Here is a 23,754-nt window from a genome sequence, read left to right as displayed (position 1 = left end):
ACTGACAGGGCTCAGTACTTGGCTATGTTCCTCAAGGGATAGGATAGGGAGTGAGTTTATCTAGGTCAGCTCTTATATTTATGACCTAATCAATTTGTCCTGCAGGACCATGTTGACAAAAGTACAACATGAATTTATTCAGTTGTATCAGGATCAGCATTAGACCTCAAGCCTTAGGAGAGTTCCTCAAACAAATAATACAACCTATAGAAATACATGGAGTCACAGAAATCAACGTGTGGTTATACATGGTTTATTTCACTAGATGGTGACACTCATCACACATTGTGTGCTTTAAAGCTGTTAGCGTTGATGATGCAAATGAACATTGCTTTTTGATCATAGCAAAGTATCAAAGGGTAGTAAATCTGAAGTCAGAATCAAGCTTCACTGACAGACCCAGTAAGTTCCTGGAGAGTCTGTGGAAGTCATGAATATTAAAGTAGATACTCTCCCCAAATTATCACCACTTCATTTTACCACAGACCTTAGAGAACCTTCCAAGTTCTAGTCCTTTGCCCTCCCTTCAGCACTCAACCCCATGAACTGCAGGAAAGCTATTGTTACAGCTCAGCAAGAGGAAGCAGCTGGACCAGGAGACCAGGTAGCACCACAAGCATCAGGAATGCAGGGCTGTCTCTGGTTCCTGCAAATGGGAGGAAGGAGAGGTTTCCATGAGAGATATCTCAAGACACAGTTGTCTCCCCTAAAGTTCAACACCCAAGAGAGTAGGTCCTAGGGGGTCAGTGTGCCTGACTAGACACTTGTGGCTTTCTCAGGATTCCTAAAGACCTTGAGTATGGATGTGAGCAAACTGATGGATCAACTACTTCCAGGGTCCTGTGCTCTAAGACACTGACTGGGGAGAAAAGCATTTCCTGTCAGGAGTCTTCCTGGCCGTCTAGGGAGCCCTCTGTGCTTTTTCTTCCTCACCCAAGAAGAGGATTCTGCATCTGAACCTTGTGAATGTCCATTGTTGAAGCAATGTGCATTCCTTCTATGTCACCTAGTGTGAACTAGAACCTACCTGTGGCTCTCAGCCTGCCTGGACTGGACGCCAACTGTTTCTCCCCGTTGGACAGCATCTTTCTGGCTGGACTGTGTACCTGGGTAGGACTCGTGCTTTTCTAGGGCCTCATCCTGACTCTGAAATTCTCCATGCAAATGTATGAAGTCCCTGTGATCATTTCCTGTAGTTTCACTTCCACCTTGAAGGACTTCTCATGTTTCCAGAAACCCCTCTGAGTGTCAAGGCAGATAGTCTATCTGTAACACATCAGGTTGGCTCCCTGGCCTCTCAGTCAAACCTAACTTCCTAGGACAACATGTAGTGGAGCCTGGATGTAAGTAAGCAAGACACTGTACATTTCTGAGTGGTGGGGAATAGGAGACAAGATCTCTAGACTGTAAGCAAGTGATGTTCTTGTAACTGTGGAGCCCTACTCCAGTGTGACTTTGGATCTGATGGCTGAGAAATGTACATAGGTCTTCATTTTTAAAAACAGAAGGAATTTGGGGAATGATATCTTCATGTCTTCAATGCTTCTCTTTAAATTCTGAAAGCAATAATACTAGAATACTTGTCATTTGAGTCTTTATCATTCAAATGGTCAAACTGCGGCACAGATATCTGGATAGTTGCCAAGAGTCACAGAACCATGGTTGATTGAACCTAATTACAGTTGATTCTGACTCCAGACCTAGTACAGATAGCATGGTGCCGTAATTTTCTCTGAAAGTATTAAGAAAGGATTGCTATAAATGGACTAATCTTTGAAAGGCAGACAAAGACCCACACTCACCTGAGCTGTAGAAGCAATTGAAGTTGCTTTTCCCTCTTTGTGAGACATCCAGAAGAATATTGTCATTCAGTTTTCCACCTGGTGATACACTGACTTTGTGGTATACTTCATAGCCTGGAATTAACACCTCCTCTTGTTCAGAGTTGTAGGAAAATCCAGCTATGTGAACTCCCAAGCAGGTGTGGATGGTAAACAGTGTCCCACTAGCACCACCAAATCTATGAGCTATCTCCTTTTTTAAAGATGAGGAAGCAAATTGCCCAAACCGCACAGGGCCCTTCCCGCTGTAATGAAATTTGTTCCTGGTGCCTCGGTAAACTGTGTAACAATTATTGTTATTCAGAAGCTGAAGAGCTCTTGTTAAGTAGTAATGGAAGGCCTTGAAATGAAAGTTACTGGGATTTTCCTTAAATTCTCTAACAGCTTTGTTAAAATTGGAGTAGATGTCCCCAGTATACATTACTAAAGCTGTTCCATGGTAATCACTGAAACCTTTGGGAAAGTTCCTTGTCTTTTTTATCACCTTCCATTTTTCCTCTGCCTTTTTCCACTCAACTTTTAATTGTTTATTCATGTTGAAGTCGTCTTCTAACAACTGAGGTGCTTTTATCTCCATTTCTTGGACACAGCCATCATACTTATCATCAAATGCATTGGGAGCCATGTCCAGATTGGAAGACTCAGTCAGGTCTGTCACCTGAAAGGAAGAAGTACAGTTCTTTGTTACTACCTAAGTTGGCTAAGTTTTCAACTCGTGGTGGGTACTGCCTGGAGCCTGCAGTATGAGATATCACATACTCCAACCTCATACATGGCACTGGCATGGTTACATTTCATTATATTATAAGGGGTGCAGAAAGGCAAGACTGAGATCTCTGATTCTTTTGTGTTTATAGATACTACATTTTTCTATTCAATCAAATCTTTAGTCAGCACACAAAATAAAAGGCCTACCATCATATTTTCATATGTATGCATATATATGTGTGTGACTGTGTGTGTGTGTATTGCTCATAATCAGCCCACACACAACCTTCCCCCTTACTGATATCTTTGCATAACTTCCCCAAGATTCATGCCCTCCACTGTTCTCTAACTATGGGAACAGTAATATCATGAAGATGTGGGGAGGGGAAAGCAGGGTCAACAGAGTGTGGGTTGAGAATATTACCTGGTGGCTTAACAACCAAGTTAGGAGAAACATGAGAATTTTTGGTGTCATCTTCACGTTGAAAAACAGCTGCAAGCAAACATAAGGCATTGAAATAGGCGTGAACACAGGATTGTAAGTCTGCTGATCAGCTCTGGGTTAATGACTGAGTCTCCATTTCACATTTGGAGGTCCAGAGTCCTGCTCACACTACTCCAAGAAATGATTATCAGGACTCTGAATAGCTCTGCTTGGGTCCCTTACTAAAGATGAGGTGACTGAAAGCCTCTGACCCCAGGATCAATCGATTCTGGTAACACACAGAGCTAGGTAGTATGTAGACTACAGGGAGAAACAGTCCATATTTTAGTAGAACTGTCATAGTCCCTGATATTTAACTTTCCACAGCTGAATCTACTTAAATTCTTCTCCATATCTGAGTAGCTTGTGCCTCACACTCAGCTAGTTAGTTACCTTTGAATGACTTTTAATGCTGTCCATATGTTCTATAATTTGAATATGTTTGTCCTCCACAGGTCCCCAGTGTTGCCATATGAAGATGGGGAAACATTTAACAGGTGAGATCTACTTGAAAGTGACCATGTCTCGGAGGACATCACCCTCAGAAGAGATCACCTCACATGTGGGAATCTGCTCAGTTCCTACATGAGCAAGTCTGGCCCCAAAACCTCTCTGGCTTCCTCTCTTGCCATGAGTCCCCTTCTGCACATGGCAATACATTCTCTGTCTTATTGCTATTCTGCCAGGAAAACCATAACCAGCCAGCACTGCCATGATATTGAGACTTTCCAGCTATCAGACTGTGAACTGAGTATGCACCTTTACTTTATAAACTTTCCAGGACAAAGCATTTTGTGATAGTAAGAAGCACAAACTGAGGAGATAGCTCAGTGGGTAAAGTACTTGCCTTGCAAATATAGACCTGAGTTTGATTCCCAGAACCCTTGAGGAAATATCGAGGTGTGATGACATGCATTTGTTTTCCTGCACTGGTTAGCAGTGAAAGATGAGATCTTGAGACCTTCCTAAGCTCAATAGACAGGCAGAGCAGCCTACATGGCGTGTCCTAGGACTGTGAGAAACCCTGTCTTTAAAAACTGATGGACAAGCAAGGCGGTGGTGGCGCACGCCTTTAATCCCAGTACTCGGGAGGCAGAGGCAGGCGGATCTTTGTGCTGGACCGATAGCCTCCGAAACAATACAGAGAAACCCTGTCTCGTAAAAACAAAAACAAACAAAAAAAAACTGATGGACAGTGCCTGAGGAATGACAGCAGAGATTTTTCTCTGATTTCCACATGCTTGTGCTCACACAACTGAGTATACCCACAGATGTGAATGTACACACACACACACACACACCAAGAAAAGAAAAGTAAAAAGCAAGGAAGCAGACTAACACCATCAGTCTTATCAATAGCTGTATCTTATGAAAATGTATTGTTTGCACTGCTTTTTGAGAGGTGGGGCTTTAACATATACACTGAAAGGCAAGACAAGAAATAGCAAGGAAAGTCACTCCCCGTTGGTGTGGACCCATCCCTTCATTCCTGCCTATGGCTTTGGAAATTCATGAACACTCTCCCACACTTATCTAAGCCTGTTATGTTCCTCCACAGAATTTTAACTTAGCTGGAAAGGCAATGCTCTCCCCACACCTTGAGAATGGCAGAAAGTTGCTGCATGCAGTCGCTAACTAGTTGTTCTTAGGAAGCTCCTCCTCCACAGCTTGGCTTCTCCTGCCCTGAGCCTTTAGAGGACACTGCAGAAACAGCAGACCTAGGAGTTCAACTCTGCAGTGAAGTTTTTCACCTCTGTACAACCTCAACTCTTAAAACATCATTAATCATTGTAAAATAACCATATTCTGTTACATAAGATATCCACCTGAATGCTTGAAGTCTTCTTAGACATCCAGTTATAACAGTACACACCTATAATCCCAGCCCTTGGGCATACAAAGTCCCAGGCAAGGTTAGGATACAATGAGACTCAGAAAACAAAACGAAGGTAAAATTAAGCTCTGGCCACCATACAAACACAGGTGATTTCCTTTGGCCTTTTGAACATTCCAAGCCCTTTAGGATCCTGCTACTTATTCAAAATGCTTCCTAAAGTTGCTTGTATATGAAGTAGTCTAGGAACTTGTCACCAACAGATTTCTGGACCCACTCTCAAAGCCATGCATTTAGTATTTCTAATGAGCTCCTTCATGAATACTGATATAACTTGCTATTTTAAAAAAGATTTATTTCACTTATGTTTAGTAACATATATGCATGCGTGTCCTGCACTTGGGGGTATTGTGCACCTGAGTGTAGGTGCTCTTTGATGCCAGAGTGTCAGGTTCTCTGGCGTTGGAGTTACAGGTGCTTGTGAGCCACCTGACATGGGTGATGGAACTGAACTCTGATCCCTCTGCAAGAGCAAGTACTTGCTCTAACCAGTGAGCCATCTCTCCAGTCCACAGTTTGCTTCTGAGAAAGGACCAATGACCATGAATGCCAGTTGATCAGTACTGAGGACTGAACCCAGAAACTTGTGCATGCCTGGTAAGCACCTTTCCACTGAGCTATACCCAACTGGACAGTGAAGCCTCTTTATAGCATACATCTCCACACCCTAGCTCTTTCTCTGGCCTCAGCTAGAGCAATCCCTTTCTTGTCTTAAAACTGAAGCTTCAAAACACTGTATTGACAGTACCAAGTTTGAGAAATCCCAGATAGAGGTTCCAGCTGAAAGGGAGCCTGTAGGGTTGGTCAGTCAGCAGAGGGACTTTCTCATTCAGGAAGCAGCCTCCCTCACTGGCCCTGATGCTCCTCACACCTCAAGCAGACCGAAGATATGCAAATTGAGTCCTTCAGCCCCAGTATGAACTCCTGCAATTTGTGCCAATTAAAACTCCCCCTGGAATTCTGTGTAGCTAACACCTTAATTTTTAAAAATCCATATCTCTTTTCTTCCATCATCCCCATCCTCTCTTTCCTCATTTCCTCCCACTATCCTTCTATCCTGCTTTATATCTGCACTCAATCTCCAAGATCCTACATCATCAACAACAACAAAATAAGCCTATGTTCACCAAAATGCAGGAGATCTGGAGTAGGAGGACCTCAAGGTCTGGGTTTGACTGGACTACAAAGCAAGCATATAGTCTCTTAAACTCTTTAAAAATGGATAAAGGAAGCCAAGAAGAGGATAGAAGCTAATGTTTGCATGGAGCTGGGAGAAAATGGGATTAAGTATATCCCTGATGTGTCCTGAAAACCCAGGAAGTACAGGAAGGAAAAAGTCTATATACATAAGCGCCTATGTGCACAGATGCCAGTTGCTCCCTGCTGGCCTGGGAGGTAAATTATATTTTTAAGTTTCTGGAAAGATCGATAGCCTCTTGTCTATCCTCCGTTTATCTGGATCTCACCCCATCTTTCCATGTGGGCTATTTCTTTCCCAAAACTGACCTTCTGGCTTTAACCCTTTAGTCATAGACACAGACCCCTTCTGCTAAACCCACTGCAAACCTCAGATTTTTCTCAGAGTCCTTCAACTTTAGAGGCCTTCCCCTTCAGAGGACAGAGTTCAGATTTGTCAGGTACCTGAGCAGATCTTCAGTGGCTGGGTCTCTGGCCTCTTCTAAAAGCAAGTGATGCAAACGGCAGTGCTGTGGCCTTATCATTCTGTAGACAATGTACTTTCAGTTTCAGGTTAGATTTTAAAGGGAAGCCAGATAGGTTATGAACTAGGTAATTTAGGTAAGTTGTACTATGTTTCCAAATCTTTTCTATTTTGCATCTGTTTATTTTGAGGTGTTTTTGTTTTTTGAAACAAGGTCCTATTAGCCCAGATTGGCCTCTTGTTTATGTAGCTGAGAAAAAAAATGGAACTCCTAATTCTCTTGCCACAAAACTGGATTTATTTGTAGAAAACTAGAACCTAGGACCTGGTGCTGATCGGCAATTACTCTACCAGTCAAACTGAGATCCCATCCTGCATCTTTTCCTTTGTGCCACAATGAGTCAGCACCTTCCTTTCTGTTATTTCCCATAGGACAGAGTGGTGTGTGTGTGTGTGTGTTTGTGTGTGTGTGTGTGTGTGTGTGTGTGTGTGTGTGGAGAGAGAGAGAGAGAGAGAGAGAGAGAGAGAGAGAGAGAGAGAGAGAGAGAGAGAGAGAGAGAGTTGGGTGTTAGATAGTGGAGAGAGCAGAAGTTGGCTGTCCTTTGTCCTATACACCAGTCTTACAATTACCTGTAAGCCTGTTGTGGTGGCTCTGCTCACTCCTTTAATCCCAGCACTTAGGAGGCTGAGGCAGAAGGATCTCTGTGAATTTGAGACCAGCTAGGGCTACATAGTAAGACTCACTTTCACAAAACAAAATCACCACCAAATGAAAAGAAGTGACCAAGGTCTCTTTTTTTTCAATTACTTCTTTGAGAATTTCACATTGTGTATCCCAATATCACGTATTTCCCAGTCACACCACTGCATCAGCCCCTCACTCTTGTAGTGTTCCAACCCAAGGAAAACTAAATAAGAAATGATAAAAATAAGATAATGATTTTTAAAAAGTACCAAAATAATTAAATAAGTGAAGTATTAAAGAATAAAAATATACAATTAAAATATCAATTTCAATTAAAAACAAACAAAATAACAAAAAAACATGCAAGCACATGAGACAAAACAAAACAAAAATAAGAAACGACGCACGGCTCCTGTGTCTTTGCTCTCCGTCTCCTCTTCTCTCATCTCACTGGCGTCAGGAGCTGCCGTGCGCGTCATGCAGTACAACTTTTGTCCAAACAATTTTCTTTGCAAATGTTCGTTGTGCAATGTGTTGTTGTTCAGGTTCCCTGGCCTCCAGCATAGCAACACTGGATCCCCACGGAAACTCTCCTGACATCCCACTGTTGCCCTGGGTCATGTAGATCGTGTGGCCATGCCTCTTCACACATTCCAGCAGGTCATAGATGGGGTAGGTGTTGGTTTGTGCCAACTCAAAGTCCTGCGTGTGTATCTGAGTGGCTGCAGAGTTGGTCAGTCCAGGCTACTGGGACCTCTCCCCTCGGGTGAGGGATATTCGTGGTGTGTGGTGGGGCCATCTTTCCTAAATGTGGGGAGCCATTTCTCCTATTGTGGTCATGGCCTTCTTTCCCATGCTAGCTAGGGTCATCAAGGTCTGTTCTCCCAAGGCCAGCAAAGATGGAGTCAGCTCTCCTCAGGCAAGTGAGGGGGAGGGGCCAGCAAGCAAGAACCTTGTGCTTCAACTCAAGGTTCAACACATGGTTCACTTGGACCCCTGTGGTAACACAGGTGATAGACATCAACAGACACCAGCTGTAGCAAGACCTTGGACACAGATATGGCCATCAGAAGGTACCTTGGGCTTGGATGTCACCATGATCCCAGGTGGCAGCATAGTCCTCTCAGATTGGCATGGGCCCAGCAGTGTCCACGTTCCTTGACCCCAACCTGGTCCCAGGTGATGATAGAGACCCTGAGAGTTCTCATGGACCCTATGGCAATAGGAGGAGCCACAGATCCTGGCTGCAGTAGAGCCATGGACCCAGATAGAGCCCCCAGCCACAGTTCAGATCAGAAGTCAACATGGCCCTGGATGGGAGTACAGCAACCCCCAATCATCTTAATGGTCCCCATAGCAGATTGAGGTCTCAGTTGTTTGCCCATAGCCCAGGTATCTGCACTGCCTTCACTAGTAACCTTTGCCACAGACATTGACACTGACCCTGGCTGTGGTGGGTCACTTATCCAGACCTTGCCCTTGGTCACAGCTCAAGCTGTGATAGACCTGACCATGCTGCTTGTTGGCAGAACATGGACTTTGAATTATTAAAGCAGTTGAACACTTTAAGCAATTTTAATGGCCATACTCCTAGGAACATGGGAGATAGTGGTGCTGAGGATGATCTGAACAGAGAGGGCTCCCTGGCTCAAGAGGTTTCAGAGGAGAAGAATATTACTAAGTGTCCCAGAGGCAATTGTTTTGATAGTTTGGCAAAGAATGTGACTGTTTTCTGCCATTGTCCAAAAAAAATCTGCCTGGGGCTAAATGGAAGAGTTTTGGTTTAATGGCATTGACAGAGGAAATTTCATGATAGTCTAGTATTGACTGTGTTATATGGTGACTACTGATCACTCTCATGAAGGTATATAACAGAAAGGAGGAAGGTAAGAAAGGAAAAATTCAAAATGTAGTTTGAGTAGAAGAACAACACCAGGAATTGTAATGGAGCTAACTCCAGTGCTCAAGGAAATAAAAAAAATTAAAGAAAAGCCTGATGCTGAATAAAATAAAGAGCAAGAACTCAGGGAAAGAGCCCACCCAGCTAAGCCACCAAGATGTGAAAAGGAATTAAGGAGAACCTTAAGTGTGGTGATATATTGCTTATGATTTATTAAAGCTTTCTTGAGGGTTCAGAAAGCAAATCCAGCTACAAACCATAGAGACAGGCAACAGTGATACACACATTTAATCCCAACAACCATACTAGTTAGTCATAGAGTCAGGCGGTAATGGCACACACCTTTATCCCAGGACTCAGAAGACAGGCAGATGGATCTCTGTTAGGTCAAGGCCACACTGATCTACATGAAATTTATCCAGTCCCAAGGAGAAACAGTTCACATAAAGGTGATCTCAGCACTTGGGATCACATGCCTTTAATTTCTGCACTAGGGAGATATAAAAGGAGAACCAAAGGATGTCATGAAAGAATTAGCCATGTTGAGGAGAGCATAGCAGACTGAGTGAATCTGGACCAGTCTGAGGATCACACCTTTGGTCTGAGCTGAGTTAGAGGTAAGAGCTAGTGGCTGGCTGCTCTGCTTTTCTGATCTTCAATTTGAAACTAGAACCCCAATATCAATCCTTGGATCTTTTATTAATCATGTTTCAAATTGGTGTCCAACCTGAGGCTATGAACTCATGAGAAAGCTGCTTGAAGCCATTGGCCCAGGCCAGGCCTGAGCTACAGGCAGGGCTCCTGCTGGAGTCACTACCCAGCTGGCTTGGTTCTCTTGTTTTCTCCCCCAAACTTTGAGCAAGTTTGCAATTTTCTCTTCCAGCTACCCCGCCTCCATGGGCTACTTGCTTTCCCTATGGCCCCATTAATCAGGCTGACACTCTCAGCCATGACCACAGGATAGTTCTTGGATCAGATGTGCTACACCTCACAGTTCGTTGATGCTGTTGGAAAATTAGGTAATGATCAACTCTTGGGTTTATACTGTGCAGCAGCTTTGAATGTTTGGAACAAAACTGGAGAAAAAAAATTGAATCATTTGCAAAAGTTATACAGGGCCCAAAGGAAGCATTAACAGACTTATTTCAAAGACTGTCATTAGACATGTATAATGATATAATAGACATAATAGAATGATATTAGACTCAGAAGCTAGAAAAATAATAATTGAAATATGGCTTTTGAAAATGCTACTTCTCAATGAAAAAGGACAATGAGTCCTTTAAAAGCAAGGTTAGCACCTTTGGAGGATTTGATCTGAGATACAATTAATATTGAACCTCATAACCATAATGATGATACATGGAAAGGAGAGGTGATTTCAAGAGGTTTAAAGAAAAGTAGAAATGTCAAATATTTTAATTGTGGTAAACAGGGTCAATAAAAGGGATTTTAAACAGGGCATTCCTAGAAACAATGCTTTTTATAAACATAATCCAAACAGAATGCTCCTCCTATCTAGATTATGCAGAAAGGGTGGCAAAGGTGGGCAATGGAATAGTGAATGTAGGTCAACAAGAGAGATACAAGGTAATTCTTTACCTTCGGGAAATGCCTTGAGAGGCCTCTCAAAGCCCCATGTGCCAAAGTCAATTCAGTCATTTCCTGTCACCATGAAAACTCTTCCCAGAGCAATTAAAAATCTTAATGCCTATAGTAAGAAAACCATGATGCTGTGGATGATAGAAGAACTTTAGAAGATAAAACAAAAAGTTAGAAGAAACCATAAATCAAATTTGGTAAAGATTAGATTAGGAAGCTCCCAAAAGTTAGGATTGAAGAAGGGTATTGTTTCTGTCTTTTCAGGAAAATAAAAAGAAACATCTTGAGGAATTTTAAGACATATAGTCAAATAAGCATCCAAAGAAAAATGGAGAATTACCCTGAAAAAATTACCAAAGTAATAATAATAATGACAATCTGAACTGATTTAATCTCTGAAGTCTCCACAAGGAAGACTGAATCCAAGCCTGGTGGAGGTCATACATGTCTTTAATCCTACCACTTGGAAGGCAGAAGCATGCTGACTCAGTGAGGTTGAGGCCAGCCTGGTCTAAAAGGTGTGTTTCAGGACAGCCAGGATTGTTAACACAATGAAAACCTGTCTTGAAAAACAAAGCAAGCAAACAAAAAAGAAGATGCAACCCCACAGATAACAACTTCTGCAGGACTATGACAACACCATTATGCTGAACAACTCCAATTAAAGACTGGCTTTGGACTACAAACTGCTAAGAACAATTTTAACGAGGTCAGCTGAGATGATCCAGCCTCACAGTCTGCTCTAGCCAGGACATGAGAAAAACAAGCACTGCACTTACCCATTATGCTTAGACTGGACAAAGATGATACAGCTCCACAGTTAACCAAAATTTTTCTTTCCAGGATTCCCTAAAGATGCCACCATCCCCAGACAGCAAGAAATAACTTTACAAGTATGACACCCACATTCCAAAGATGTGGGGTGGGTGATTTTTTAGTAACTCATTGGGTTATGGATATTTGTTATTGTTTAGGGGACTGGATACAAACTGGTGTTGGCTATCGTCAGGAAGAAAGTAAACAAAGAGGATTAGACTCAAGATTTTTGTTCAGCTTGAAGCTTGAACCCCAATATCAATCTCTGGGTCTTTTATTAATTATGTTACACTTAAGAAGTGAAGAAAACCATAAAAACAGATCTGGTGAAAACGTATTTGAACAAGGGAACCAAGTTCCAGCCCCATCAATCAATTGGCAATTTGGGTCATTTGGTTCTGGATTTAGAGTCAAGGATACAAAAAAGGGCTGTGGTGCTGTGGGCTATCCATCAGAGAATACTTCTCAGACATGTGTTTAAGCCAATAGAAAGCCTTTATTAGCCTGCAGAGACTACACTGTGTACTCGGGATCCCAGTGCAGCTCTGAGACTTTCTCAGGGTTTTAAGCCTTTCTCTGAGCTTTTAAGCACAAAACCCATGTCCTGGGTTGACATACTTCAGTTAACAACAACAGTTAGCCAGAAGTGGAGCTACAGAAACTACAAAGCAAGGTTAGTACGGTTTGACAGTTTCCCAGTACCATATTAACTTTAACGGATTAGGCCTTTGTGTAAGTTTTGGCAGATGGTGTTGTCTACCTGCTGAGTTTTACATCCTGAATGGTACTTCCATGATGGAGTCAGTTGTGCTAAGTTCTGGAGCCCTGTTACATTGGGTTTAAGTCAATAGAAACTCTCTATTAGGCAGCCAGTAACTACATTGGGTTTTTGGTACCTGAGTACAGTCCCAAGCATTTCTCATTGTGAGATTTTAAGCACAAAAAAACATATTGTGGGTTGATATACTTCAGCTAACAAGAGCAGTTATACAAAAACAGAACTACAGAAACCAAAAAAAGGTAGGTTAGTATAATTAGAGACTTTCCTATGACTATGGATGGAATCTTTGTTTTTGTTTGTTTGGTGGTGTTGTCTACATAGCTTTATGGCTTTAATAGTGCTTCCATAATGGAATCATTTCTGCCAAGGTCTGGTGGGCCTGTTACTTTCCCCCTAGTCCAAGTGAATGAATCAAATATTGAACTCATATTGTTATATAGTTTATGATGCATGAGAAGTAAGTCTAAGTCTTTCTGATTTTGTCAGAGCACTTATACAAATGAGTTCAGCTGTTGTTCTCATCAAGAAATGGAAACTGGCAGTACCTCTAGGTCCTGATCAGCCTGTCTACTTACTTGCTTAGGGTTTTGTCTCCCATGACAAAGGCTGATGTGTCTATGACTGTTGAGCTAGTCGTCCCTGCTCTGACCAGGAGTGGGGTGAGAACAGGTGCGGCTCTTTTTCTCCCTGTATTCCAGGGTCCATATTAAAATGTGTTGTTTCTTTTTTATGTTACATAAAGTATCAGATGAGGCACATTTTGTCAAGCCATTAGTACATGCCAACTAAGTAGTCTCAGGCCTCTGTAATATTGCTGTTGCCCAGACGAGAGAACCCACAAGGCAGAACAACGGGCATCAGAATAAGGGGAAGGGCTTGGGTTAAAGGATTTGAAATTTTACAGGTTTCAGCCTCTTGTAAGTCCTCCAGTGCTACTTTAGGCTGCCACCCACCCTTCCTCATCACAATGAGTATTGGGCTGACAGTCTAGTTAGTTCCCATTTCTATGTATCACAGAGACTATGTTTCAAAGCAGAACCAGCAATTGTGGTGGATTTCAGGCTGGGAATGATTAACTCTATTGTCAGGGTCCCTTCCTGTGCCATGGAGTCTGATTCCCCTAGGTTTTCAAGGCTGGACTCTTTCTATGGAATTTTCAGATTTTTAATTTTATGGTCATTGGATTACATTTTCCTATTTTGCATTGCTGGGGAGGAGGCTTTCTATCTATCTACCTATCTGTGTGTTTTCAGGAAGCCTCTGTTTTACAACCCCAGCTTTTGAAAAGGAAACTCCCTTGTTCCTGGCAACTAGAGGGTCCAGTCTCATTGTATGCATAGAATTGTAATCTCTCTATACTTAGCTCAAAAGATGAACTCCCACATCTTTCCTTTATCCAGCATAACCAGATATTTAAGGTGAGCATCATTGATCGATGATCCAGATGAAGTATGGGTCGCTGTTCCATAGCCACATTAGCTATCACCTTCCCTGTATCTGTCTTCCCAGTTCTCAGGTCCAGGTCTGAGGGCAGTGGGGTTGGAACATGACCCTGTGTTCATATCAAACATAACTCAGGTGGAAATAGAGGAGCTTTGAGTGGAAGGGCCTGGGTCCAGATGAAACCTTCATTTTTATGTGTCCGTAGTGTGGGAGACAGTGAATTTGGCCAGAGCATCTGTCACTTCCACTTTCTTGACATGGATGTGGTGGATCCATGGTGTAACACCAGCATCCTTCACCACTGTAGGAGTGGAGATAATCACCTTTCTAAGTCAGTTCCAGTGCCCTTTGGCTAAGCCCATGGGCCCAGATGGTATCACCAGACGCAAAGCACAAATTGGTGGTAAACTCAGAGGTCTTTGGAATAGTCTGTTGGATAGCCTTTATGGGGGAACGGGTGGGCCTATATTGACTTGAGAAAAGAATGGTTAGAGAGTCTTCCAACTGCTAATCTATGCTGAGGAAGCAGTGGATCTTCTAAACATGATGTCATAAGGGGTAAATCCACCCCTATATGGGGCTCAGGGCACTAAAAGCAAAGAAAAGACATCTATACACTGGACTCTGATGAGAACTGTGTTAGAGATATTTCGGGTTTTTACTTTTTTTTTGATGTCCTGATTGTTCTATTTATCTGCCCAGAACTATGAAGTTCCTATGCACAATGAAGATTCGAATCTATACCTAAAACTTTTACTATTAATTATCAACACATACAATCTACAGCCAATATGAAAGGGTGTAATGCTAATGAAACTCCATGTTATATTGCTACCTAATAGCACTTTGACTCTGACTTCGGTCCATGAAAGATACATTTCAGGGACCACACCTCAGTAAGTGCTCCTCCACCCTGAACTATATAGTCATGACCATCTCCTACAATATGATATGGCTAGCTGCCTTTTTGGCTTAGTCAGACACTCAAGGACTATTCTTGGATCCTTTGAAAACCTAATCTTGCAGAGCAAAACAGCTTTTGGTTTGCTTGTGGAGACACTCGGGGTCCTCTTGAGGTTTTCCCATTTAAAATACTTCCTTTATCCCCACCCTTCTTGGCTTAATAGTTTCTAGTTTGACTCGGCTTGTTGTCCTGGAGTAGCCACAATACATTTAGCTGATGATAATTATAATCTGAAATGAGTATATGGTCATTTCCCAGAGTCTGTTACTCCATAACTTGGGGAGTAAGGGGAGCTTCATACACTTGGGCTAAGCCCACTCTGAGTGAATACAGGGCACAGACTTCCTGGTCCACATTGCCTCAAAAGGTGCCCATCTGGGTTGCTGAGATGGCTCACCAGTTAAAATGCTTGACATGTGAAACTGACAACATGAGTTCGACCCCAGGACCCTGTATAAAGGTGGAAGGGGAGAACTGATGACAGAGTTGCCCATGACCCCTAAACAGATTTCAAGGTATGAACATGCACACATCAGGCAACACACTATTATTAAAATTTCTTAAATTAGTGTGTTTAACCATGTCCTCATAGATGATCAGAGTTATAGAAAATGTCTGACAGGTCTCAGTAGATGGCTTTGTTCTAATGAGATAGAGTGGGGAGTGACTTGATCTAGGTCAGTCCTTATCTTTATAACCCACTCAATTTTTCCTGCAGGAGCATCTGTGACAAATGTACAACATGAACTTTCTCAGCTGTATCAGTGTGAGCATCAGACCTCATGCCTTAGGAGAGTTTCTCAAACAAATAATACGACCTATAGAAATACTTAGTCACACAAATCAAGGTGTGGTTATAAATTGTTTATTTCTTTAGATTGCAATATTCATCATATGTTGCGTACTTTAAAACTGTAACTGCTGATGAAGCAGACAAACATTGCTTTTTCATCATAGAACAGAGTCAAGGAGTAGTAAACTTGAAATTTCACCCACAGACCCAGTAAGTTCCTTAGATATCTGTAGAAGTTATTAATGTTAAAGTACATCTTCCCCAAAAATGATCACAGCCTTCATTCTACCACAGAACTTAGAAAATCATCCATGTTTTTTTTCTTTTGGCCTCTCTTCAGCACTCAGACCCATGAACTGCAGGAAAGCTATTGCTACACTCAGCAAGAGCAAGCAGCCGGACCAGGAGACCAGGTAGCACCACAAGCAGCAATAATGCAGGACTGTCTCTGCCTCCTGTAATTGGGAGGAGAAAGAAAGTTTTCCATGTGGGATATTGCAAGACACAGATATCTCCCCCTAAATATTTAGAACTCTAGTTCAAAACTCAAAAGAGTAGGCTCTAGGGGTCAGTGTGCCTGACTAGACTCCTCTGGCTTCCTCAGGATTCCTAAAGAACTCAACTACCAGGAGGTGAGCAAACTAATGGATCAACCACTTCCAGGGTCCTGTGCCCTAAGACACTGACTGGGGGAAAAAAGCTTTTCCTAACTAGAGTCTTCCTGGCCTGCTAGGGAGCCCTCTGTGCTTTTCCTTCCTCACCCTAGAAGAGGATTTGGGGTCTGAACCATGTGAAAGTCCATTGATGAAGCAATGTACATTGCTTCTATGTCAGCTGGTGTGAACTAGAACCTACTTGTGACTCTCAGCCTGCCTGGACTGGACACCAACTGTTTCTCCCAGATGGACAGCATCTTTCTGGCTGGACTTGGGTAGGGGGTCATGCTTTCCTAGGACCTCATCCTAACTCTGAACTTCTCTTTGCAAATGCATGAAGTCCCTGTGATCATTTCCCATAGTTCTACTTCAGCTCCAAAGACTTCTTATGTTTCCAAAAACCCCTCAGAGTATCAGGGACGATTAGAGCTATGATTGCTCAGCACTCAATAGTCTAACTGTAAATCATTTAAGGTTGGCTCCATGATCTGTCAGTCAAACTCAACTTCCTAGGACAACATAGAGTAGGGTCTGAATGTAAGTAAGCAAAACACTGTACATGTGTGGTGGGGAGTAGGAGACAAGGTCTCTAGACTGTAAGCAAGTGATTTTCTTGTGAATGTTGAGTCCCAAACCATTATGAATTTTGAACAAATGGCTGAAATGTGTACATAGTTCTTCATATTTAAAAACAAAAGGCATTTAATGAAAGATATCTACATGCCAAGTACTATGTCTTGAATGTCCCTGTCTTAACTTTCAAAGCAATACTACTAGAAAATTTGCCATTTGGGTCTTTATCATTCAAATGGGGAAATGGAGGCACAGATATCTGGTAACTTGCCAAGAATCACAGAACCAGTGATGTTTGATTACTCCTGATTATCATTGCTTCTGATTCCAGACCTATGACAGAGAGCATGGAACAGTAATTTTCTCTGGAAATATTAAGGAAGGGTTACTAAAACAATTCTTTAAAAAGTAATTACTGCCAGGTAGTGGTGGTGCACACCTTTAATCCCAGCACTGAGGAGGCAGAGGCAGGCAGATCTACAGCCTGCCTACAAGAGCTAGTTCCAGGACAGCCTCCAAAGCCACAGAGAAACCCTGTCTTGAAAAACCAAGTAATTGCCAGACTGAAATTGATGGTGTCTTTGCTTACACAGAATGAGACATGTGGTGAAAGGATGAAGAGAGAACCCAGGCCACAAGGAATGATGGGTACGCAGCCACAGAGACACCCAACCCCGGGAAAGCTTTGGTTTGAAAGGATGGATAAATACCTACCCTCTGATGGCACTGCTCACTCCTCACAGGGCTGGGCCAGGGAATAGCTTTTTCCTGAATCCCTCACTGTGTTCAACCATTTCCGATTCACCTTCATGGAGGTGTGTGCCCTTGGCTTACCGATGCTGCCCTTCATCATGCTAGGCACCCTGGCATGTCATGGCTCCTGGCAAGGAGCACCCCCTCTTCCATGTCATGATGTCCTCACCAGCTCCACCTCTAACACAGTCCCAGACTCACCTGAACTGCTCAGATGGCTGCTGACTATGTCCGTAGAATTGCTATAGAAGCAATTAAAGTTGCTCTTCTTTCTTTGAGGAGAGTCCAGAGAAATTTCATAGTACCCATCATACCCTTTTCCAATTTGTCTTGCTTTTACTTTTTGATATACTTCATAGCCTGGAATTAACACCTCCTTTTCATTGGATAAGAAGGAGAATTCTTTGATGTCAACCCCTAAGCATGTTTCAATGCTGAACAGTGTCCCATGATTACTTAAAAATGATTTTGAAACAGCTACAGCCTTAGCTGACGTTGAGGAAGCAAACTGTCCAAATCGCACAGAGCCCTTCCCTCTGTAAAGAAATTTGGTTTTGGTGCCTCGGTAAACTGTGTAACAATTCTTGTTATGCAGAAGCTGAAGAGCTCTTGTTAAGTAGTAATGGAAAGCCTTGTAAGGAAAGTTATGGAAATTTTTCCTGAATTCTCTAACAGCTCTGTTAAAATCTCTGTGAATGTCCCCAGTGTAGGCCACTAAAGCCGTTCCGTGGAAATCATGGAAACCTTCCGGATAGCTCATTTTGTTTTTTATCTTCTTCCAATGTTGATCTGCCTTTTTCCACTCAACTTTTAATTGCTCACTCATGTTGAAGTCTTCTTTTAACAACTGGGGTGCTTTCTCCTCCATTTCTTGGACACAGCCCTCATACTGATCATCAAATGCATTGGGAGCCATGTCCAAGTTGGAAGACTCAGCCAGGCCTGTCACCTTAAAAGAAGTAGGGTTTTGTTACTACCTAAGTTTGCTAAGATATTAGCATGTGCTGGGTGCTGTCTGGAGACTACAGCATGAGATGTTGCATGCTCCAACCTCATATGTGGCACATGCATGGACACAATATTATTAGGTTTTTAGCAGTAGAAAAAGTCAAGGCTGAGATCTCTGATTCTTTTGTGTTCATGATATAATTTTTTAGTCAGTATACAAAATAACAGGCCTCATTTTCAAACTTTCATATAAGCATATCATTGTATATTGCTATACTCACTCACACACAACCTTCCCCCTTACTGATATTATCTTTACTTTACTTCTTCAAGATTCATGCTCTCTAACATCCTGTAACCACAGCCTCAGCCCTGTGAAGTATATTCTCACGAAGATGTGGGCAGGGGAAAGCAGGGTCAACAGGATGTGGCTTGAGAATATTACCTGCTTGGTTAACAACCAAGTTAGGAGGAACTTGTGAATTTTTGATGTCATCTTCAAGTCCAAAAACATCTGCAAGCAAACATAAGACAATGAAAGAGGGTACACACAATATTGTAGCAGTCTGTTGATGGATCAGCTCTGGGTTAATGATAGAATCTTTATTTCACAACTGAAGGTCCAGACTTCTTCCTGCTCACACTGCTCCAAGAATGGCTTATCAAGACTATGTGAACAACTCTGCTTGGGTCCCTTTCCAAAAATGAGGCTGTTGATGTCCTCGCTACCTAGTAAGGACCTACAATCTATCGGTCCTGGTAACACACAAAGCTATACATCATGTAGGTTTCCAGGGAGAAATAGGCCACATTTTGGCAGTTCTGTTGTCAGTCCTGATGTTTTACTTTGCACAGACAATTGTATTCTTCTCTATTTTTTATTAGTTTGTGACTCACACTCAGCTTAGCACCTCTGAATGTCATTAATGCTGTCAGTGTTTATTACTATCATTACTAATAATCACTATGTTCTGTGATTAGTATATGTTTGTCCTCCCAGGTCCCCATTGTGGCCATGTGAAGGAGGAGAAATCTTTAACAGGTGAGGTTTACTGGGAAGTGATCAGATCATGGAAGACACCACACTCAGAAGAGATCATTTCATGTGTGGGCTCCTGCTTAGTTCCTACATGAGTAAGTCTGGCCCCAGAACCTCTCTGGCTTCCTCTCTTGCCATGTATCCCCTCTGCACAGGGCAATGACTTCTCTGCCACTTTGTGATTCTGCCAGGAAAACCATAACCAGCCAGCATTGCTAAGATTTGAGACTTTCCAGCTACCAGACTGTGAACTGAGTAAGCACCTTGACTTTGTAAACTTTCCAGGACCAAGCATTTTGTGATGTAATAGAAAACAAAAACCGATGACAAAGTTTAGGGTGTAAAGAACTTGCCTTGCAAATAGACATGAGTTTGATTCCCAGAACCCTTGAGGAAAAAGCAGGGTGTGATGACATGCATTTGTATTCCTGCACTGGTGAAAAAAGAGATCTTGAGACCTCCCTAAGCTCAATAGACAGCCAGAGAAGCCTACTTGGCGTGTCCTACACCTGTGAGAAACCCTGTCCTTAAAAACTGATGGACAGTTCCTGAGGAATGACAGCAGAGATTGTTCTCTGATTTCCACATGCTTGTGCCCACACAACTGAGTATACCCACACATGTGCATACACACACACACACACACACACACACACACACACACACACACACACACCAAGAAAAGAAAAATAAAAAGCAAGGAAGCAGACTAACACCATCAGTCTTATTAATAGCTGTATCTTATGAGAATGTATTGTTTGCACTGCTTTTTGAGAGGTGGGGCTTTAACATAAGCACTGAAAGGCAAGACAAGAAATGACCAGGAAAGTCACTCCCCGTTGGTGGAAGCCCATCCCTTCATTCCTGCCTATGGCTGTGGAAAATCATGGACCCTCTCCCCACGCTTATCTAAGCCTGTTGTGTTATTTTCCACAGATTTTTTACTTAGTTGGCAAGATAATACTCTCCCCACACCTTAAGAATGGCAGAAAGTTGCTGCATGCAGTCGCTAACTAGTTGTTCTTAGGAAGCTCCTCCTCCACAGCTTGGCTTCTCCTGCCCTGAGCCTTTAGAGGACACTGCAGAAACAACAGACTGAGAAGTTCTGCACTGCAGTGAAGGTTTCCACCTCTGTACATCCTCTACTCTTAAAACTTACTAATTATAATAAATAACTATATTGAGCTACAGAAGATAAACTCCCTAAAAACTTAAAGTCCTAGACAACAAGTTATGGCAGCACACACCTATAATCACAGCCCTCGGGAGGTGGAGGCAAGGGTATGCTGAGTCCCAGGCCAATTAAGGATGTAATGAGACTCTGAAAACACAAAGATAAAATTAGGCTCTGGCCAGTATATAAACAGAAGAATTTCTTTGGCCTTATGAACAGCCTGAGCCATTTAGCATTCCACTGCTTACTCAAAAAAGTTCCTAAAGTATGATTGCATAAGAAGTTCTCTGGAAACTTGTTACCAACAGAGATTTCTGGATCCTAGTCTCAAAGGCATGCATCTGGTATTTCCAATGAGCTACTTCATTAATTCTGACACAACTTGCTTTTTAAAAGATGTGTATGCAAGCATATGATGGGGTAGGGGGTGTTGCGCACCCGAGTATGGGTGCTCTCTGAGGACAGAGGTGTCAGGTTCTCTGGAGCTGGAGTTACAGGCACTTGTGAGCCACCTGACATGGGTGATGGAACTGAGCTCTGATCCCTCTGCAAGAGGAACTTGTTGCTCTAACCAAGGAGCCATCTCTCCAGTCCGCAGTTTGCTTTTTGGGAAGGATCACCGAGCAGTACTGAGGATTGAACCCAGAAACTTGTGCATGCCAGGTAAGCACCTTTCCACTGAGCTATACCCAGCTGGACAGTGAAGCCTCTTTACATAGCACACTCCACACTCTAGCTCTTTCTCTGGTCTTAACTACAACCACCCACCCCTTTCTTGTCTTAAAACTTAAGCTTCAGAACTATTTTGAAGACAGCAAGTCTGAGAAATCCCAGATGGAGGTTCCTGAAAAAAGGGGTCCTGTAGGGTTGGTCAGTCAGCAGAAGGACTTTCTCATTCAGGAAGCATGGCTCAGTCAGCCTGGAGTAAATTTCCAATTCTCTCCTCCCCTCCCTAGTTCTCATGTGATTGGTCAGATATTTGCCTTTCACAAGACTGCTGTCTACTTCTCTCTGGGACAGCTAAGTACAGCCTCCTTCACTGGCCCTGATGCCCTGCACACCCCACACAGACTGAAGATATGCAACGAGTCACTTCAGCCCCAGTATGAACTCCTGCAATTTGTGCCAATTAAATTCCCCCTGGAAATCTGTGTAGCTAACACCTTGGACCTCAATTTTTTAAAATCTCTCTCTCTTTTCTTTCATCCCCATCTCTTCTTTCCTCACCCCCTCCCACTGTCCTTCTATTCTGCTTTATATCTGCAAGATCCTACATGAACAGTACCCAAAAAAGCAAAAATCAAAAACAAAACCAGCCTATGTCTCCAACATGCAGGAGATCTGGAGCAGGAGGACCTCAACATTTGGGTTAGACTTGGGTACATAGCAAGAATGGATGAATAAAGCTAAGAAGAGGATAGAAGCTAATGTTTGCATGGAGCTGGGAGGAAAATGGGATTAATTAAGTATATCCCTGTTCTGTCCTGAAAATCCAGGAAGTACAGGAAGGAAAAAGTCTATATACATAAGCACCCATATGCACAAATGCCAGTTGCTTCCTGCAGGCCTGGGAGGTAAATTGAGTGGTCCTGAGTTATATTTTTAAGTTTCTAGAAAGATCGATAGCCTCTTGTCTATCCTTCCTTTATCTAAACCTAACCCCATATCTCTACATGGTCTATTTCTTGCCCAGAACATACATTCTGGCTTTAACCCTCAAGTTATAGACTAACACCCCCCCCCTGCCCACTGCTACACCACTGCAGCACTCAGATTTTTCTCAGAGTCCCCTCAACTATAGAGGCCTTCCCCTTCAGAGGACAGAGTTCAGAATTGTCAGGTACCTGGGCAGATCTTTGGTGGCTGGGTCTCTGGCCTCTTCTAAAAGCAAGGGTTGGAGAAGGCAGTGCTGTAACCTTTTTATTCTGTGGATGATGTGGTTTCAGTTTCAGGTCAGATTTGAAAGAGATTCCAGATGGTTTATGAACTACTTAAATTAGATACATTGTATTGTGTTACTCTGCCTTTTCTATTCTCTATCTCTTTTTTGTTCTGAGTTTTTCATTTTTGCTTTTGCTGGAGACAAGGTCTCATTATCGTGCATTGCCTCTTCCTGGCTTATGTCGCTGAGGATAACCTAAAATCCTGAGTCTCTTGCCACAGGTCATCACTGACCCTGATGCCCCTCGCACCCCACACAAACTGAAGAATCACAACCTGAGTCACTTCAGCCCCAGGATTAACTCCTACAATTTGCACCTGCCAATTAAAATTCCCCCTGAACCTCAATTAAAACAGTGTGCAAAAACAGAACCCAGGATCTGTTGCTACTCCTCAATCACTCTATCAACCAAACTGCATTCCCTTCCTGCACCTTTTCCTCTGTCTGTACCACAATGAGTCAGGGCGTGTGTGTGTGTGTGTGTGTGTGTGTGTGTGTGTGTGTGTGTGTTTCCGCACATGCGCATGCACATATGAAATATGTGGATACTGCAGAAAGCATAAGTTGGTTGACATTTGCCCTACATATCAGTTTTACAAATCACGTGTAAGCCTTGTGTGTTGGCTCACACCTTTAATCCAGCATTTGGGAGACTAAGGCAGAAGGATCTCTGTGAATTTGAGACCAGATAAGTCTACATAGTGAGACCCTGTCAAAAAAACAAAACCATCACCAAATCACCTGAGTGCTCTAGAGGAATTAGGTAAAAGTGAAGAGAGGTGACTATTTTAGTGTGGGGAGGAGGGTCAAGACAGAATTTCTCTGTTTAATCTTGGCTGGCCTGGAACACACTCTGTAGAGCAGACTGGCCTCAAATTCACACAGATCCACCTGTCTCTGTCTCCCAGGTGCTGGGATAAAGGCTTGTGCCATCACCACCAGGCTCATTTTTGCTTTCTTAGTTGTCCCTGGCTACAATATTCTGGCATACTGGCTACAGCATATGAACAAAGTGTTGGTGTTGGAGCTTCCTATGGTAACCACCTGCTTCTTTCAATCCTGGATCCATGTAATGAGTTCATCAGCTTCTTGGGTTCC

At 42.7% G+C, this 23,754-nt stretch overlaps 2 protein-coding genes across 3 annotated transcripts; both read right to left on the bottom strand.

Moving 5' to 3' along the window:
- Positions 1-237: 237 nt before the first annotated feature.
- On the bottom strand, positions 238-6,722 carry LOC121144298 (T-cell ecto-ADP-ribosyltransferase 2-like). Its single transcript, XM_040757742.1, has 4 exons — positions 6,569-6,722; positions 2,974-3,042; positions 1,803-2,499; positions 238-646 (listed from the first exon to the last, which is right to left on the bottom strand). Exons 2-4 carry the CDS (start codon positions 3,022-3,024, stop codon positions 564-566), a joined length of 831 nt encoding a protein of 276 aa, XP_040613676.1. The 5' UTR covers positions 3,025-3,042; positions 6,569-6,722; the 3' UTR covers positions 238-563.
- Positions 6,723-15,627: 8,905 nt separating this feature from the next.
- LOC101824175 (T-cell ecto-ADP-ribosyltransferase 2-like) lies at positions 15,628-23,115 on the bottom strand. 2 transcript variants are annotated; one of them, XM_005074131.4, is made up of 4 exons: positions 22,559-23,115; positions 18,947-19,015; positions 17,755-18,502; positions 15,628-16,026 (listed from the first exon to the last, which is right to left on the bottom strand). In XM_005074131.4, exons 2-4 carry the CDS (start codon positions 19,013-19,015, stop codon positions 15,908-15,910), a joined length of 936 nt encoding a protein of 311 aa, XP_005074188.2. In that variant the 5' UTR covers positions 22,559-23,115; the 3' UTR covers positions 15,628-15,907. The 2 variants fall into 2 exon arrangements, 1 of the variants encoding a protein (XP_005074188.2); XR_005881623.1 differs by lacking the exon at positions 17,755-18,502 and having other exon boundaries at positions 15,895-16,026.
- Between the last annotated feature and the right edge of the window lie 639 nt (positions 23,116-23,754).

This window comes from Mesocricetus auratus, unplaced genomic scaffold, assembly GCF_017639785.1.
Source record: "Mesocricetus auratus isolate SY011 unplaced genomic scaffold, BCM_Maur_2.0 Super-Scaffold_4256, whole genome shotgun sequence".
Lineage (NCBI taxonomy): Eukaryota > Metazoa > Chordata > Mammalia > Rodentia > Cricetidae > Mesocricetus > Mesocricetus auratus.
The sequence above is the reverse complement of the archived record's forward strand: the minus strand, read 5'-3'. Positions and strand labels throughout refer to the sequence as shown.

Bases quoted from the DNA above. Each gene is read 5' to 3' on its own strand.
- LOC121144298 (XM_040757742.1), bottom strand. From the start codon at position 3,024: ATGACACCAAAAATTCTCATGTTTCTCCTAACTTGGTTGTTAAGCCAC. The intron at 2,500-2,973 runs GTAATATTCTCA...TCTTCCTTTCAG, and splicing joins CTTGGTTGTTAAGCCACCAG to GTGACAGACCTGACTGAGTC. The intron at 647-1,802 runs GTGAGTGTGGGT...TCCCATTTGCAG, and splicing joins CAATTGCTTCTACAGCTCAG to GAACCAGAGACAGCCCTGCA.
- LOC101824175 (XM_005074131.4), bottom strand. From the start codon at position 19,015: ATGTTTTTGGACTTGAAGATGACATCAAAAATTCACAAGTTCCTCCTA. The intron at 18,503-18,946 runs GTAATATTCTCA...ACTTCTTTTAAG, and splicing joins CTTGGTTGTTAACCAAGCAG to GTGACAGGCCTGGCTGAGTC. The intron at 16,027-17,754 runs GTGAGTCTGGGA...TCCCAATTACAG, and splicing joins CAGCCATCTGAGCAGTTCAG to GAGGCAGAGACAGTCCTGCA.